General features: G+C 44.0%; 1 protein-coding gene across 3 annotated transcripts in view; it reads left to right on the top strand.

The window, feature by feature from the left end:
- LOC124722049 (serine proteinase stubble) overlaps positions 1–14338 on the top strand; it is a 230948-nt gene that overhangs the window by 159235 nt on the left and 57375 nt on the right. For all 3 annotated transcript variants that reach the window (XM_047247240.1, XM_047247239.1, XM_047247241.1), the window contains one exon: positions 11395–12453. In XM_047247240.1, the coding sequence (XP_047103196.1) occupies positions 11395–12453 (1059 nt within the window). The remainder of the gene's footprint in view (positions 1–11394; positions 12454–14338) is intronic.

Genomic DNA, 14338 nt, shown 5'->3' with positions numbered 1-14338 from the left:
TGTGTCTCACTTCAAACATTCTATGAGATTTGTAACGCTCTCGCGATGCCTAAATGTACCAGACACGAATCTTGCAGCCCTTCTTTGGACCTTCTCAATCTCTTGGATCAGACCCAACTGGTAAGGGTCCCATACAGACAAACAATACTCTAAGACTTGACGAACTAACGTATTGTAAGCTATTTCCTGCATCGCTTCAGGATTCTACCAATAAACCGCAACGTAGAGTTCGCCTTACCCGTTACTTGTGTAATCTGATCATTCCATTTGAGATCATTTCGAATAGTCACACCCAGATACTTGACGGATGTTACCGCTTCCAAAGACTGGGCATTTATTTTGTACTCGTACATTAATGGGGATTTTCGTCTTGTTATACGCAGTAGGTTACACTTACTAATATTGAGAGATAACTGCCAGTCATTACACCACGCATTTATTTTCTGCAAATCCTCATTGATTTGTTCACAACTTTCGTGTGATAATACTTTCCTGCAGACTACGGCATCATCGGAAAACCGTCTAATGCCGCTGTCAATAACATCAACCAGATCGTTTATGTAAATTGTAAAAAGCAGCGGACGTATTACGCTGCGTGACACCTCGCTCGAACTGGCACTGGAATTGGATACGCATCTTCATGAAGATCTCGCACTTACTTGACTAGCTGGTCTATGGATGTTATCTGTCTCCTACCCCTATATCGTCGGCACAGGCACCCCTGTATGATGTGGAGGACACGTGAGATGTACTGTATAAAGCATGCCAAGGATAGAGAGAAATCATTCGACCATCTCCATGAGCACACGATGACGAGAAAACCGAAGGAATGTTAGGGCCTAACATCCTGTCGGCCACGAGATCATTAGAGACGGATCAGAATCTCGGATGGTCGAAGGACGAGAAGGACATCCACTGCTCTCTCTAAAAGGAACCGCCCCAGCATTTGCCTTATTTAATTTGGGAAAACACGGGATATCCAAATATGGATGGCCGAACGGGTATTTGAACCACCATCCTCTCGTGTGTTACCACTGCGCCACTTTTCTGGGTGTCTCCAACTACCGTGGTTTAGTTATTTTTTTAATGTTGATATGATTCTGCACTTAGCCAGTCGCAGTACCATTCCCTGTCGTCGGCCTCATGACGGAATTCGCCATTTCTTCTGGTTTTGATAGCTATGGAACGTTAACTCCTAGTAAGAAGCAATCGTCCCTCTACTTTCACTTCCAAAACACTTCAGGTGACAGTACATTCTGAGGTTAATTAGCTGCATTTTTATACTGTTTTGTCGAAAAAATATCCATTCACAAGTCTACGGGATCTTATTTATTTTGTCGGGTTGCAAATGCCATGTGGGTCACATCTACCTGTGGATGAGCAACGATTTAGGGAAACCACGGGAAATCAGGATGGCCGAACGGGTATTTGAATCGGCGCCTTCCCGAAAATGAGTCCACAGTCTTATCACTACGTCACCTCTCTTGGTGTAATACCTAAACTTTCTGGCTTAAGAGAGTTAGCAGTAACCTGCTGGCAGGAACGAGCATCACGGGAAAGGTAAAGCACATCGAATGATCACGTACTGGCTTCATTTGAAGAGAACTGACAAATGACGGTGTAACAGTTACATTATGACAAAAAGCCTGAACACATTTCTTTACATGTGCAACAGATCAGAAATTAATCCTGCGAGTCCGCAGCTCGTGGTCGTGCGGTAGCGTTCTCGCTTCCCACTCCCGGGTTCCCGGGTTCGATTCCCGGCGGGTCGGGGATTTTCTCTGTCTCGTGATGACTGGGTGTTGTGCGATGTCCTTAGGTTAGTTAGGTTTAAGTAGTTCTAAGTTCTAGGGGACTGATGACCATAGATGTTAAGTCTCATAGTGCTCAGAGCCATTTGAACCATTTGAATCCTGCGAAATTTCACTGGCCGTTCCTGGCGATGCATATAATAATGCATCCAGCACTGTGCACATTTTGCAGGTATGCTCAGTGCGAAGTTAATACAGGGCGCGAAAGGATCCAGGTAGTGCCGTGCGAACGTACGGTATATACTAGGGTGACGCCTTTCGCTGCCCCAAGAGAATACGTCACTTACTTCCACGAAACCTTGACGGCAAGAGTTTGGCTAACTGTATTAGGAACATAAATATTGATTCTGGAAGGAACTGAACAGGCCCCTGCACAGTCGATCCTTCAGAGGATTCAGAACTATAATGTTAAGCTGAAAGCGTCGTGAGTCAATCGTACAGTTCAACCCCAGTGCCCCAATAGCTTGATGTGTTGCGCTCCGTGGAGACTTGCTCACTTTCTCTTACTCTATGACAGTTGTTGTTGCTGTTCTCATCAGTCCAAAGGGTGGTTTGATGTAGCTTTCCACGTTAGTCTACATTGTGCAAGTCTTTTCATATGTAACGTACATTCCTTTGAGCCTGCTTCATGCGTTCAAATCGAACAAGGCGGCGCGGTGATTAGCAAACTTGACTCGTATTTCGGAGGACAGCCGTTCCAATTCCCGTCTGGCCATCCACATTTAGGTTTTCCTCGGTTTGCCTGAATTGCTTAATCCTAATACCGGGATTTTTCCACTGCTGACTTCCTTCTCAATCCAAGCTTGTGCCCCTTATATCATGACATCGTTGTCGATATCTTCCTTTCTTCGTATTGGTATTTGAAAATAGTGAATTACAAAATTGATGGACTGGTAATACCCACATCTGTCAGAACCTGCCATCTTTGAATCTGGAATTACTGGTTGTGTGTCTGATACAAAAACGGACTGTTAATATGCGTTCGTGTTCTCCAGAATCGGACAACAGAAGAACAGAACTGAAGTTTCATAGTTATGACTGTAGTCGCCGATATTACACTGTCGGGAAAGAAATATGTAACACCCTCCAGCACAAGGTCATTCTATTGATAAGTGATGTGACAGGTAGCTCATCATTATGGGAGTATATGATAACAAATTCAGACCAAATGAAAAACAAATATCACACATCCTGTTAAAGTGTTCCCAAACAGTTGCATCAATATACAGTGGAGCTCCTTTGAGAGAAAAGACCATAGATTTGCCCCAGCATCTTGCACCTTTTTTTGTAATTCGATAGTGATTCTTGCATGCTCCAGAGAACAAGTAAGTTCCTATTTTACCATGTCTCATCCGTGTTCTGTTGGTGATAGAACTGGTGATCTCGCTGGCTTTGGCAGTTGTTGCATACTGCGAAGAGCACGTTATGTCGCAGCAGCAGTATGTGGATGTCAGTAATGGGGCAACAGGGGCATCATCCCACATTGCATTGTTGCCAAATTTATTCAAGATGGCGGCGATAGATGTGGCAATGACGTAATGACATCATGGTGGGAAGTACAAATCTTGACGGGAAAAAAGTTCAGTTGGGCTACCTGCTGTGCAATGCATTATTTCGACAGTTTACAATTAGTGAGCGTGTTTGCAGAGCGTTTACATGCAATATTTTGACAATTTACTAGTTGTTTACATTTTTGTACACCAGTGCACTTCATTATTTCGGTGATTTACGAGTAGTTCGCAGGTCTGTAGGCTATGTAGTGTGATCCCAGACATGTCAGGGCGAGAGTTTTGTATCAGCGTAATAAATAAACTAAATGAAATCCATCCCTAGCTAAATTGTTCCAAAACAAATAAAGTACACTTCATCCTCTCCCAAGCAGCAGGACACATACTGAGTCCTTTTCATGCCATTTTTTCCCAGACTGCCATGGTGTGACAGCACCCTCTGGTGGAAGTATTGTGTACTAGGTCAGTAGGACTCCGGACCTCATGGTGAACACTCTGGATGGACAGTCAATAAAGTTCAAATGGTTCAAATGGCTCTGTGCTCTATGGGACTTAACATCTGAGGTCATCAGTCCCCTAGAACTTAGAACTACTTAAACCTAACTAACCTGCCCAAAGCAGGATTCGAACCTGCGACTGTAGCGGTCTCGCGGTTCCAGACTGAGGCGCCTAGAACCGCTCGGCCATACCGGCCGGCCAACAAAGATCTTCTGGGTTTTTGGCCACATTGTCAACCATAAAATTCCGGCGTTTCGACGACTACTGAAAGACGCCTTCCTCAGGGTGTATTGCTAACTCCTGAATGAGCACTCGTTTGCTTACTTATATACTATGGAGGAGTGTTTCCATTGGATATGAGGGCGAGGAGGAAGGGTATTACGTGTTCTTTTATTGGTCTTTGCATTGCATGTTGTCATCAGCGGAAATAGGAGTCTTCCATTGGAGTTTCCTTTACTGCTTGCCATTGGTGGAAATCAGCGAACAGCAAACTGAGTGGCGACTGCAGCGTAGCGTTATTTACTAACTGCCTATTATCGACTAGGGTGTGTCAATACTCTGTGTACCCTCTGCTGCTGTGGCCTATCGCCCGCCTGTTGCTTTGCGAGAGCTGTCCCTCTGCAAAGCTGTTTCTGCTGGCAGCCAAGACACTTGAAGTCAGTACCTGTCTTCTTTATTCATAAACAGAGAAGACAGGTATGAACAGAGAAGATGGATACCGACTTCCAGCATCTTGGCTGCCAGCATAACTGTGCCCTCACCGGCCTGCATCTGTGGAGCGGTGCATGATTCGTGCAACCATTTGCCTGGATGACTGCGTACAAGGACCCAATCATTGACCAGGTGTAAGAAGAAACCCGATTCATTCTTCAGAAGAAACGTTTCTATTGATTCAGGGTGAAAACTCAGTGATGCTGTGCCAACCGCAATCATAACTGACGATGTCGTTGGGTCAACACAGGAACACATAGGGGTCGTGTGATGTGGAGCTCCATGTTCAACAATATCCTTTAAACAGTGTTTTCCGAAAGACTTGTGCTTGCACTAACTTTGTACTCTGTCGTCAGATCTGCCTACCCTGGATTACACAGTGGAGGATCCTCTGACCTCTATGTTTTGTGATGAGACATGGTCGACCAGTATCATATGGCCTTCTCGTTATTTCACCACCCTTCAACCACTTTCCATAGGTGCTCAAAACAGTAGTACGCCCACAGGTGACCAGTTTGCCATTTTTTTCCTGATCATACCGTTGTAATAGGGGGTGACTTCAACTTGCCAGGTATAGATTAGGAGTCTTATGCCATCAAAACTGGTACCAGGGACGGGGATTCGTGTGTAATTGTTCTGGATGTATTGTCCAAAAATTACCTTGAGCAGATAGTTAGAGAACCAACTCGTGATAGTAACGTCTTAGACCTCCTGGTAACTAACAGACCTGAACTTATCGAATCACTTAACGTATAGGATCATAAGGTTGTGACAGCACCTATGACGACGGGTTCTACAAGGAATGTTAAGAAACGCAGGAAAATATATTTGCTCAGCAAGGGTGACAGGATACAAAGTTCAGAATATCTCAGCAGTCAGCATCAAATATTCGGTGAAGAGGACGAAGATGTGTAAAATAAATGGAAAAAAATCAAAGGCATTGTTCAATACGCCCTTGACAAGTATGTTCCGAGAAAGGTTTTAAGGGATGGGAAAGATCCACCATGGTTTAATAGCCGTGTTAGAAAAGCGCTACGTAAACGAGGAGCACTTCAACTCAGATTCAAGAGAAGTAAAAACCTAGCTGACAAACAAAGCTGAACGAAGCGAAAATGAGCGTAAGAAGAGCAATAAGAAAAGCGTTCAATGATTTTGAAAGTAAGACGTCAATCGACGTGAGTAAAAACCCTAAGAGATTTTGGTCGTACGTAAAATTAGTAAGTGGGTTAAAATCGTCTCTTAGCCATCACACCGGCACGGAAACGGAAGACAACAGAGAGAAGGTCGAAACACTGAATTCGGTCTTCCGAGATGTTTCACCGCGGAAGATCGTAACACTGTCCTTCCATTCAATCGTCGTACGAACGTTGAAATGGCAGATGTTGAGATAATCGATCGGCGGAATTGGAAATTAGCTACAATCACTTAGTAGTGGAAAGGCGTCAGGGTCAGATGAAATACCTATAAGATTATACAAAGATTACGCGAAAGAACTTGCTCCTCTTCTAGCAGTAATTTACCAGATCCCTTGAGCAACGAAAGGTACCTAAGACTGGAAAAAGCGCAGGTTATTCCCATTTTTTTAAGAAAGGCCGTAAGACAGATCCACACAAGTATAGACCTGTATCGTTGACGTCAATCTGTCGTAGAATTATGGAACACGTTCCATGCTCAAGAATCAGGACGTTTTTGGAAAATGAACATCTCCTCTATAAAAATCAGCATGGATTCCGGAAACAGAGATCCTGCGAAACTCAGCTGGCTCTGTTCCTCCATGAGATCCACATCGCAGTGGACAACGGCGCTCAGGTTGATGCCGTGTTCCTTGATTTCAGTAAGGCATTTGGCACCGTCCCACATAGCCGCTTAATGAAAAAAATACGAGCTTACGGAGTATCGGAGCAGACTTGCAATTGGATTCAAGACTTTCTTGCAGATAGCAATCTACACGTCGCTCTTAACGGAACTAAATCGACAGATGTAAAGGTAATATCCGGAGTACCACAGGGAAATGTGATAGGACCGTTGCTGTTTATGTGTATATGCAAATGATCTAGTAGAAAGCGTCGGATGCTCTTTAAGGCTATTCGCAGATGATACAGTTGTCTATACCAAAGCAGCAACGCCAGAAGATAGTAAGAATTTTCAGAACGACGTGCAGAGAACTGATGAAAGGTGCAGACTAGCAGTTGACCCTGAACGTGAATAAATGTAACATATTGCGCATGCGTAGGAAAAGAAATCCACTACTTTACAGCTACAGTATTGATGACAAACAGCTGGAGACAACGTCTGCCATAAAATATCGAGGAGTAATTATCCAGAGCGACCTTAAGTGGAATGACCACATAAAACAGATAGTGGGAAAAGCAGACACCAGACTCAGATTCATCGGAAGAATCTTAAGGAATTGTAACTCATCCACGAAAGAAGTGGCTTACAAGGCTCTTGTCCTCCAGATTCTTGAGTATTGTTCATCTATCTGGGATCCTTACCAGGTAGGACTGATAGAAGAGATAGAGAAGATCCAACGAAGAGCGGCACGTTTCGTCACTGGATCGTTTAGCTGGCGAGAGAGCGTTACGGAGATGCTAAACGAACTCCACTGGCAGACGTTACAAGAGAGGCGTGCACCACGGAGAGATTTACTACTGAAATTTCGGGACAGCACTTTTCAGGGGAAGACGGACAACATATTACTTCCCCCTCACATACCGGGTAATCCAAAAGTCAGTATAAATTTGAAAACGTAATAAACCACGGAATAATGTAGATAGAGAGGTAAAAATTGACACACATGCTTGGAATGACATGGGGTTTTATTAGAACCAAATGAAAACAAAGGTACAAAATGTCCGAGAGATGGCGCTGGACAGCAAAACTGCTACCGTGACGGGTGAGAGGTACGCCGATATGTTACAGAATCGCATCATCCCCAGCCTGGCTGATATACACCTGCTGGAACGTACGATGTTTATGCAGGATGCTAGACGCGTGAAAGATCTCTTGCGCGCGTCGTTTAGTGATGATCGTGTGCTCAGCCGCCACTTTCGTCATGCTTGGCCTCCCAGGTCCCCAGACCTCAGTCCGTGCGATTATTGGCTTTGGGGTTACCTGAAGTCGCAAGTGTATCGTGATCAACCGACATCTCTAGGGATGCTGAAAGACAACATCCGATGCCAATGCCTCACCATAGCTCCGGACATGCTTTACAGTGCTGTTCACAACATTATTCCTCGACTACAGCTATTGTTATGGAATGGTGGTGGACGTATTGAGCATTTCCTGTAAAGAACATCATCTTTGCATTGTCTTACTTTGTTATGCTAATTATTGCTATTCTGATCAGATGAAGCGCCATCTGTCGGACATTTTGTGAACTTTTGTATTTTTTTGGTTCTAATAAAACCACATGTCATTCCAAGCATGTGTGTCAATTTGTACCTCTCTATCTTCATTATTCAGTGATTTATTCAGTTTTCAAATTTATACTGACTTTTTGATCACCCGGTATATCTCACGTATTGGCCACAAGGAGAAAATTCGAAAAATTAGAGCCTATACAGAGGCTTATAGACTATCATTCTTCCCACGCACTATTCGCGAGTGGAACAGGGTTGGAGGGATCAGATAGCAGTACCGAAAGTACCCTCCGCCACACACCATTAGGTGGCTTGCGGAGTATGATGTAGATGTAGATGTTTCGGAGATTCTAGATTCCAGCCGCAGCGTCACAACAATGTGCCCCTTGTCAAAACCGCTGATATCTGTTGATTACCGCATGTGCGGCCCATACCTCCGCTACAGTGATTGTCCATTCGTCTCTCTCGCTTACATTCTTTCCTTGTGTCGTCATGTACCCGCAGTATCATCAGGAGGCATTCAACCTCGCGCTGGGCAGTGGTCATAGTGGTTTGGCCCATCAGTGTTCGACCGCCACGTAGTTACATGGAGCGGTTATTGCTAAAGTTATTGCCTCGTTGACAGCATTCTCAATCGGCTTCTCTTTTCTAGAAAAAAACTCATTATGACTACGTTAATAAAGTAGTCTTTGCTCTTGCAGCGTGCTGCATAATAGTTTTTCCAACATTTTCGCTAAGATGTCTAGGAGACAAATTCACTTTGTAGCTAAAAGATGTTTTACCTCATCTTTTCTAAAATAACCATGTTTGTCTTTCGTAGAATTTTTTGTATTCTCCCCTGTGGCAAACTTGCATTAATAGCCGACAGAAGTATGGACTTATCTATATGTGAAAAGCTTGTAGTATTTATGTTGGAATACTATCCGGTTCAGGTGATGTCTTTCTTTTTAGATTCTGTATTTCATTCCGTACATCCTCCTTCGCAAAACGACACATTACTCGATCACTTTCAAATGTTCCGTACAATAGTTATATAGGCACCTATGTTGACATTATCAGCGTTCTAATGTAATCTGGGAACAGATTCTCCATTGATAGATTAATGTTTAACCTACAAGTAAGATTTCTGTATCTTTCCAGCCAACGAACTCATTCTTCCGCAGTAGGGATCTTCATGGTCTTTAAAGGCTTGCGATCCACCGAGTTAATCTGCTCGATCGATGGTGCCTAATAACAGTCATTGCTATTTGTATTGCTATGGCAACATCCTGTGCATTTGTGTCTATGTTATGAGCAAGCACATAGTTTCCAGGCGGAGAAATATGTCTTTCACATCGATAAAGTTGGCCTTTCTCAAGTCAAATTGTATTTCTAACTTTATAATCAGTTCACTGCACTCATTTCTGCCACAACTCACAGTGAAAAACTGAACTGTAGTCACTTCTAGTGATACCACTCTTTGCTCCCCTTTTTTAAATCATTTTATCCTTTCGTTCTTATACTTCTGCGACACCTATGCTAGATCGGGTATCCGCTTCGCCTTTTTATGAGGGCGGATTTCCAACAAGACTGGTAGATGATTTTGAATAATAGTAAATGCATTGTAGCAGCCGTAAACAAGGGAAACGATCCTACACTGACTTACGCGATGAGATATTAGAGTCGATCGCAACGACTACGTATTTAGATATCATCGTTCGCAACACCGTTAGATCACTAAAATTGTTGTATGGAAAGCAGCTGCCAGACTGAGACGATCTTGAAGAACTATTAAACAGCGTAATCCATTTACGAAGGGGGATTTTTGTAAAACTCTTGTCAGTCCCTCAACAGAAGCAAATGCGCGGTTGATTCCTTCAACAAGGCTAAGATCGATTTATTTTCCCAACCTTCTACATATGAAGCTTATGGCCCTCCTGCATCGTCTCTAATGATTTCTTTCTCGACATATCTTAAACTGTAAACTGTCTTCTTTTTTTCATTCAGTATATTTATACATATTGTTTGTATGTCCCGTATGTTACCAAGAAAGGTTAAGCAAATGAGAGAGGGTCCCAATATGAGCTGCGTAATTCTCACGACTGTGGGTAGTTAGATCATATGTATTACAGATATACTCCATAAATTATTTAATTATTTGTCTATATTTCACCTAGCAGGACCTCCTTAGTAAGTTAACATTACAATATGTGTAGCATATGAGCAGTACACAATACTAGTATTATTAATACTAATAGACGAATTATTCATTGTAATATGAATACTGTGTGATCAGTACATAATAACAATAATAATAATAGTAATTATACAGTAATGAATATATGATACTTCATTTCAGATTGTCAGTCTAGTTAATGCTGTGTTAAGTAATTTCCGTGTTACGTCTTTTCAAATGTGAGCAATGACACCTAACAGAAATGTATGGCAGGAGTACAAACAAAATGAAATCTGGAGGAGTAGTAGACAGGACTAGAGAAGAACAAAAAAATAATATGGTAAGATGAACAGATTAGATGAAAGGAAACAGAAATAGATTGAGACGAGAAAAGTAAGCCTAACGTTAACAACGGCTGAATTACGGCTGGGAGAGTCCGCGGCTCGTGGTCTTGCGGTAGCGTTCTCGCTTCCCGCGCACGGGGTCCCGGGTTCGATTCCCGGCGGGGTCAGGGATTTTCTCTGCCTCGAGATGACTGAGTGTTGTGGCGTTAAAGCACTTGTGGAGCGGCGGCCGAACAGCCCCGCGAGGGGTCTCCCGGCCGCCAATGCCATACGCTCATTATCATTACTGCTGGGAGACTCTAAAACATACATTGAACATCACGAAAAGGACAGGTCTTAAAGTTACGAGGTCGCACCTACTTTCTCATCCACATAATGTTCACAGCCACTACAGTAAAATCAAGAATTTCGAACCAAGAAAGAGCCATACAAGGAGAGTCCTTTCCTGAACAGCATTCTCATGTCACAAAGGGAGGAGGAGAAGGAGGGATGGTACTCAAACTGGTACACTCGGTATCGTCTGTCACATACCTCACGTTCGGCTGCGAAGCACAAGTGAAAATGTGGATGTATTGCTAGTCGTCATGTGTATACCATTGATTAGACCACTATGACAAACATATACCAGAAAGCAACATTTTACAGCCAGTTCTGTTTCGTGATACATAGCATTAACATCACAGAATCGCTGATAGTTTGTTAAGAAACGGGATGTTAACTCGGTTTTAACAACGGCTAGGGACAGAATCTATCGTGGACTTGCGAATGGGATCGTCTTTGAACATGCCTCGATTGATTTAGGGTTACCAAACCCGGTACGGCTGACTTACGATTTGAACCTAGTAGCTCCCCTATCCTGCCCCTTTCGAGATAAAATGTAAAATTTATGGAATGTTCAAAATATCCATAAGAGTTTTAAGTCGTACGACTTCGTTTTGTTATAATAATTTCATTTCAATTGCAATGAAATGCATTTTGAGGAAAGTCTTGCCTGTCTGATTGCAGGTTCTGGTCGCAACATTCGGCAGCTGCCTTGCGTGAGCAGGCGCACGGGAGAGACGGGCACGTGCATGTTTGCGTACTCTTGCCTCAAGGCGAACGGTACGCACCTGGGCACGTGCATCGACCGCTTCTACTTCGGCAGCTGCTGCCGCATGGACGGCGACCTGCCGCCGTCGGTACTGTACCGGCCCACCACCACCGAGCCTCCGGCCGCCACCACCACCACCACTCTTGCCACCGAAGGAGTCGCGGCATCGGCCGCGTCTGCTATCGCCACAACCGACGCGACGAGGGGAACGACGACGACGACGGCAGCGGCGACGACGTCCAAACCCACATCTATGACCACGGAAAGGACACAGACGACGACGACGCCGAGAAAGCCGACGAAGCCGACGAGTAGCAGACCGACGGTCAAACCGAAGCCCTCTGGCAGCACGACAGCGCGGCCGCCCACCAAGAAGCCCACTAGGAAGCCTCCCGTCTTTAAGCCGACTTCCGCCAAGCCGACGACTCCGAGCGCGACGAAACCGGCGGTATCGGTCAAACCGTCACAGTCGTCCACTGGGCCCTACACGAAGCCGACTACCAAGCCCACTGCTAAACCAACTAGTAAACCCACTACCAAGCCAACCACTAGGCCAAATACTAGGCCAACAACCAGGCCGACCTCCAAGCCGACCTCCAGGCCAACCCCCAAGCCATCCACGAAGCCCACTAATAAGCCGGCCACTGAGCAGTCTCCCAAACCCGTCACCAAACCGGCCACCACGTATGCGACGACGAGTGCGGCCAGCGAGCAGCCTACGACGAGCAGCCAAGTCCCTCAAACGACGACAACAGTTTCTCCCACTTCAGCGTCGCCAACTATGACGAATGCGACGGAGTCTGTGGCAAGTTCGACCTTGGCGGCCAGCGGTGTGACGACGCAGCAGACGGTGTGGAGCGCTTCCCAGGGCTCTGAGAGAAATGCAACCACCGCCTCGCCTGCCACCGCATCTTCTGGCAGCGTTTCCCTGGTTACCTGGACCCTCGTAGAGGCAGCAGGTTCACCGTCGCCTGGTGAGTTCAACAATGCAATAGAACGAGAATTTCCACTCTGCAGCGGAGTGTGCGCTGATATGAAACTTCCTGGCAGATTAAAACTGTGTGCCAGACCCAGACTCGAACTCGGGACCTTTGCCTTTCGCGGGCAAGTGTGAGGACGGGGCGTGAGTCGTGCTTGGGTAGCTCAGTTGGCAGAGCACTTGCCCGCGAAAGGCAAAGGTCCCGAATTCGAGTCTCGGTCCGGCACACGTTTTTAATCTGCCAGGAAGTTTCAACAACTCAATAAATAACAGCGAACTTTATAATATGGGCATCCGCAGCTGAAGGTATGCATTCTTGAAAAATACACTGATGCCCCAAAACATTATAATCGCTTGCTTCATAGCTTGTTTGTCCGTCTTTTGAACGAAATACATCACTGATTCTGCGTATCAGGTATCCGACAGTTTGTTGGTATGTTTTTGGAGGTGTGCGCGTTTAGATGTCTATGCACGTCATGTAATGTTGAAGGCTATATAGTAAGGTCAAATTAAGTGGCTAAAGGGAACGAATACATTCGCACACTTACAAGGTGTTCCCATTCTCTTACGGTTTGGTTGCTAAATGTTGTTGTGCAAACATAAATACACGTTAGCGTTTACAAAAGTTTTAAAATCAATTGAACTGTAACGTTTCATTTTGCCTAAACAAAAATAAAGTTACCCGTGTTATGTAAATTCAAGAATAAAACGCTATTTCAAGTGAGCAAGACGTATGTAAGTTTTAACGGATCTATCGATGAAGAACTAAACAGAAAGGCGAGATCGGCTCACAATCTGTGATTTCGTTGTCAAGCGCTCGGTTTGCTATATCCAACAGACAGTTCACACATAAATCTACAAAATGTGTCATAATGCATCGTGGACAAATCGAATGAGGCAAAAAGTTTTTATTGTGTCTTATACTGAAAGCAGATCTTTCAGAATGGTGCTGCAGAAATTCAGCAGAGTATATTAGGCTACGTGGGATGCAAATCGTTGACAAATCTATTATTTAATAGACTGAATTTATATAGAGACTTAGTGTGTCTCATCAAATCCATGACATTTCACTGCTGTTCACTGAATTGCATCATGTAAACTTATGAAAGTTTGCAGTCTTTGATTACAGCACTATGTTGAACTACTGTTGATTTTACGCTTGGATCTGGCGGAACAATTTTCAGTTGGTTCGAAAGTATACGATTACTTCTTAGGCCGTAGAACCCGTACCAGTGTTTAATACTGTACTTATTTTGATGCGTTAATAAATAATTAATATATTGATATATAATTAATATATTTCTAGGATTTTGTACTTATAATGAGAAATTAACATCACTGAATCAGAGTTTTCTAATCTTATTTACAAATTTATGTTATCACAAGAAGTTATACTTGTGGAACAATGATGCCAAAAGGTCTATATGTAACTATAATTTGACCCGATATACGTTATGAAGCGAGACAAAATCAGCTGGGGGAGCCCTGTTAATGTGACAATATTTATTTTGCGTGCCAAAAATCAGCAACTACTAGAGATTAGGTTCTACTGACGCAATTTGTCTACAGTTACTTGTGTTTCACGTAAAAATTCATTTAGGTCCGTGACCCACGTACGCAGCTTGTGAGCTTATTGGCAGAAAGATTGCTCCCCCCAAAAAAGCAAAATATTTAAGTATAAGAATACTTTTCACGGTCACGGAAGCTGTACCAACACAAACAACCAATGGGAAGTGGCAGCTAAGGAAATGGCACTGTCATTATAACCGTGTGACGAACACCAGCTGCACCTTCTTTTCTTTTTCGTGGTCTTTATCCCGTATCTATACGAGACTTGTTAATTATTGCATTTCGCAATGTTAGTGGCCGAGGGTGGCCGG

Source organism: Schistocerca piceifrons, chromosome X, assembly GCF_021461385.2.
Source record: "Schistocerca piceifrons isolate TAMUIC-IGC-003096 chromosome X, iqSchPice1.1, whole genome shotgun sequence".
Taxonomy (NCBI): Eukaryota; Metazoa; Arthropoda; class Insecta; order Orthoptera; family Acrididae; genus Schistocerca; species Schistocerca piceifrons.
Note: the sequence above shows the minus strand (reverse complement) of the source record. Positions and strands in the feature narration are given on the sequence as shown.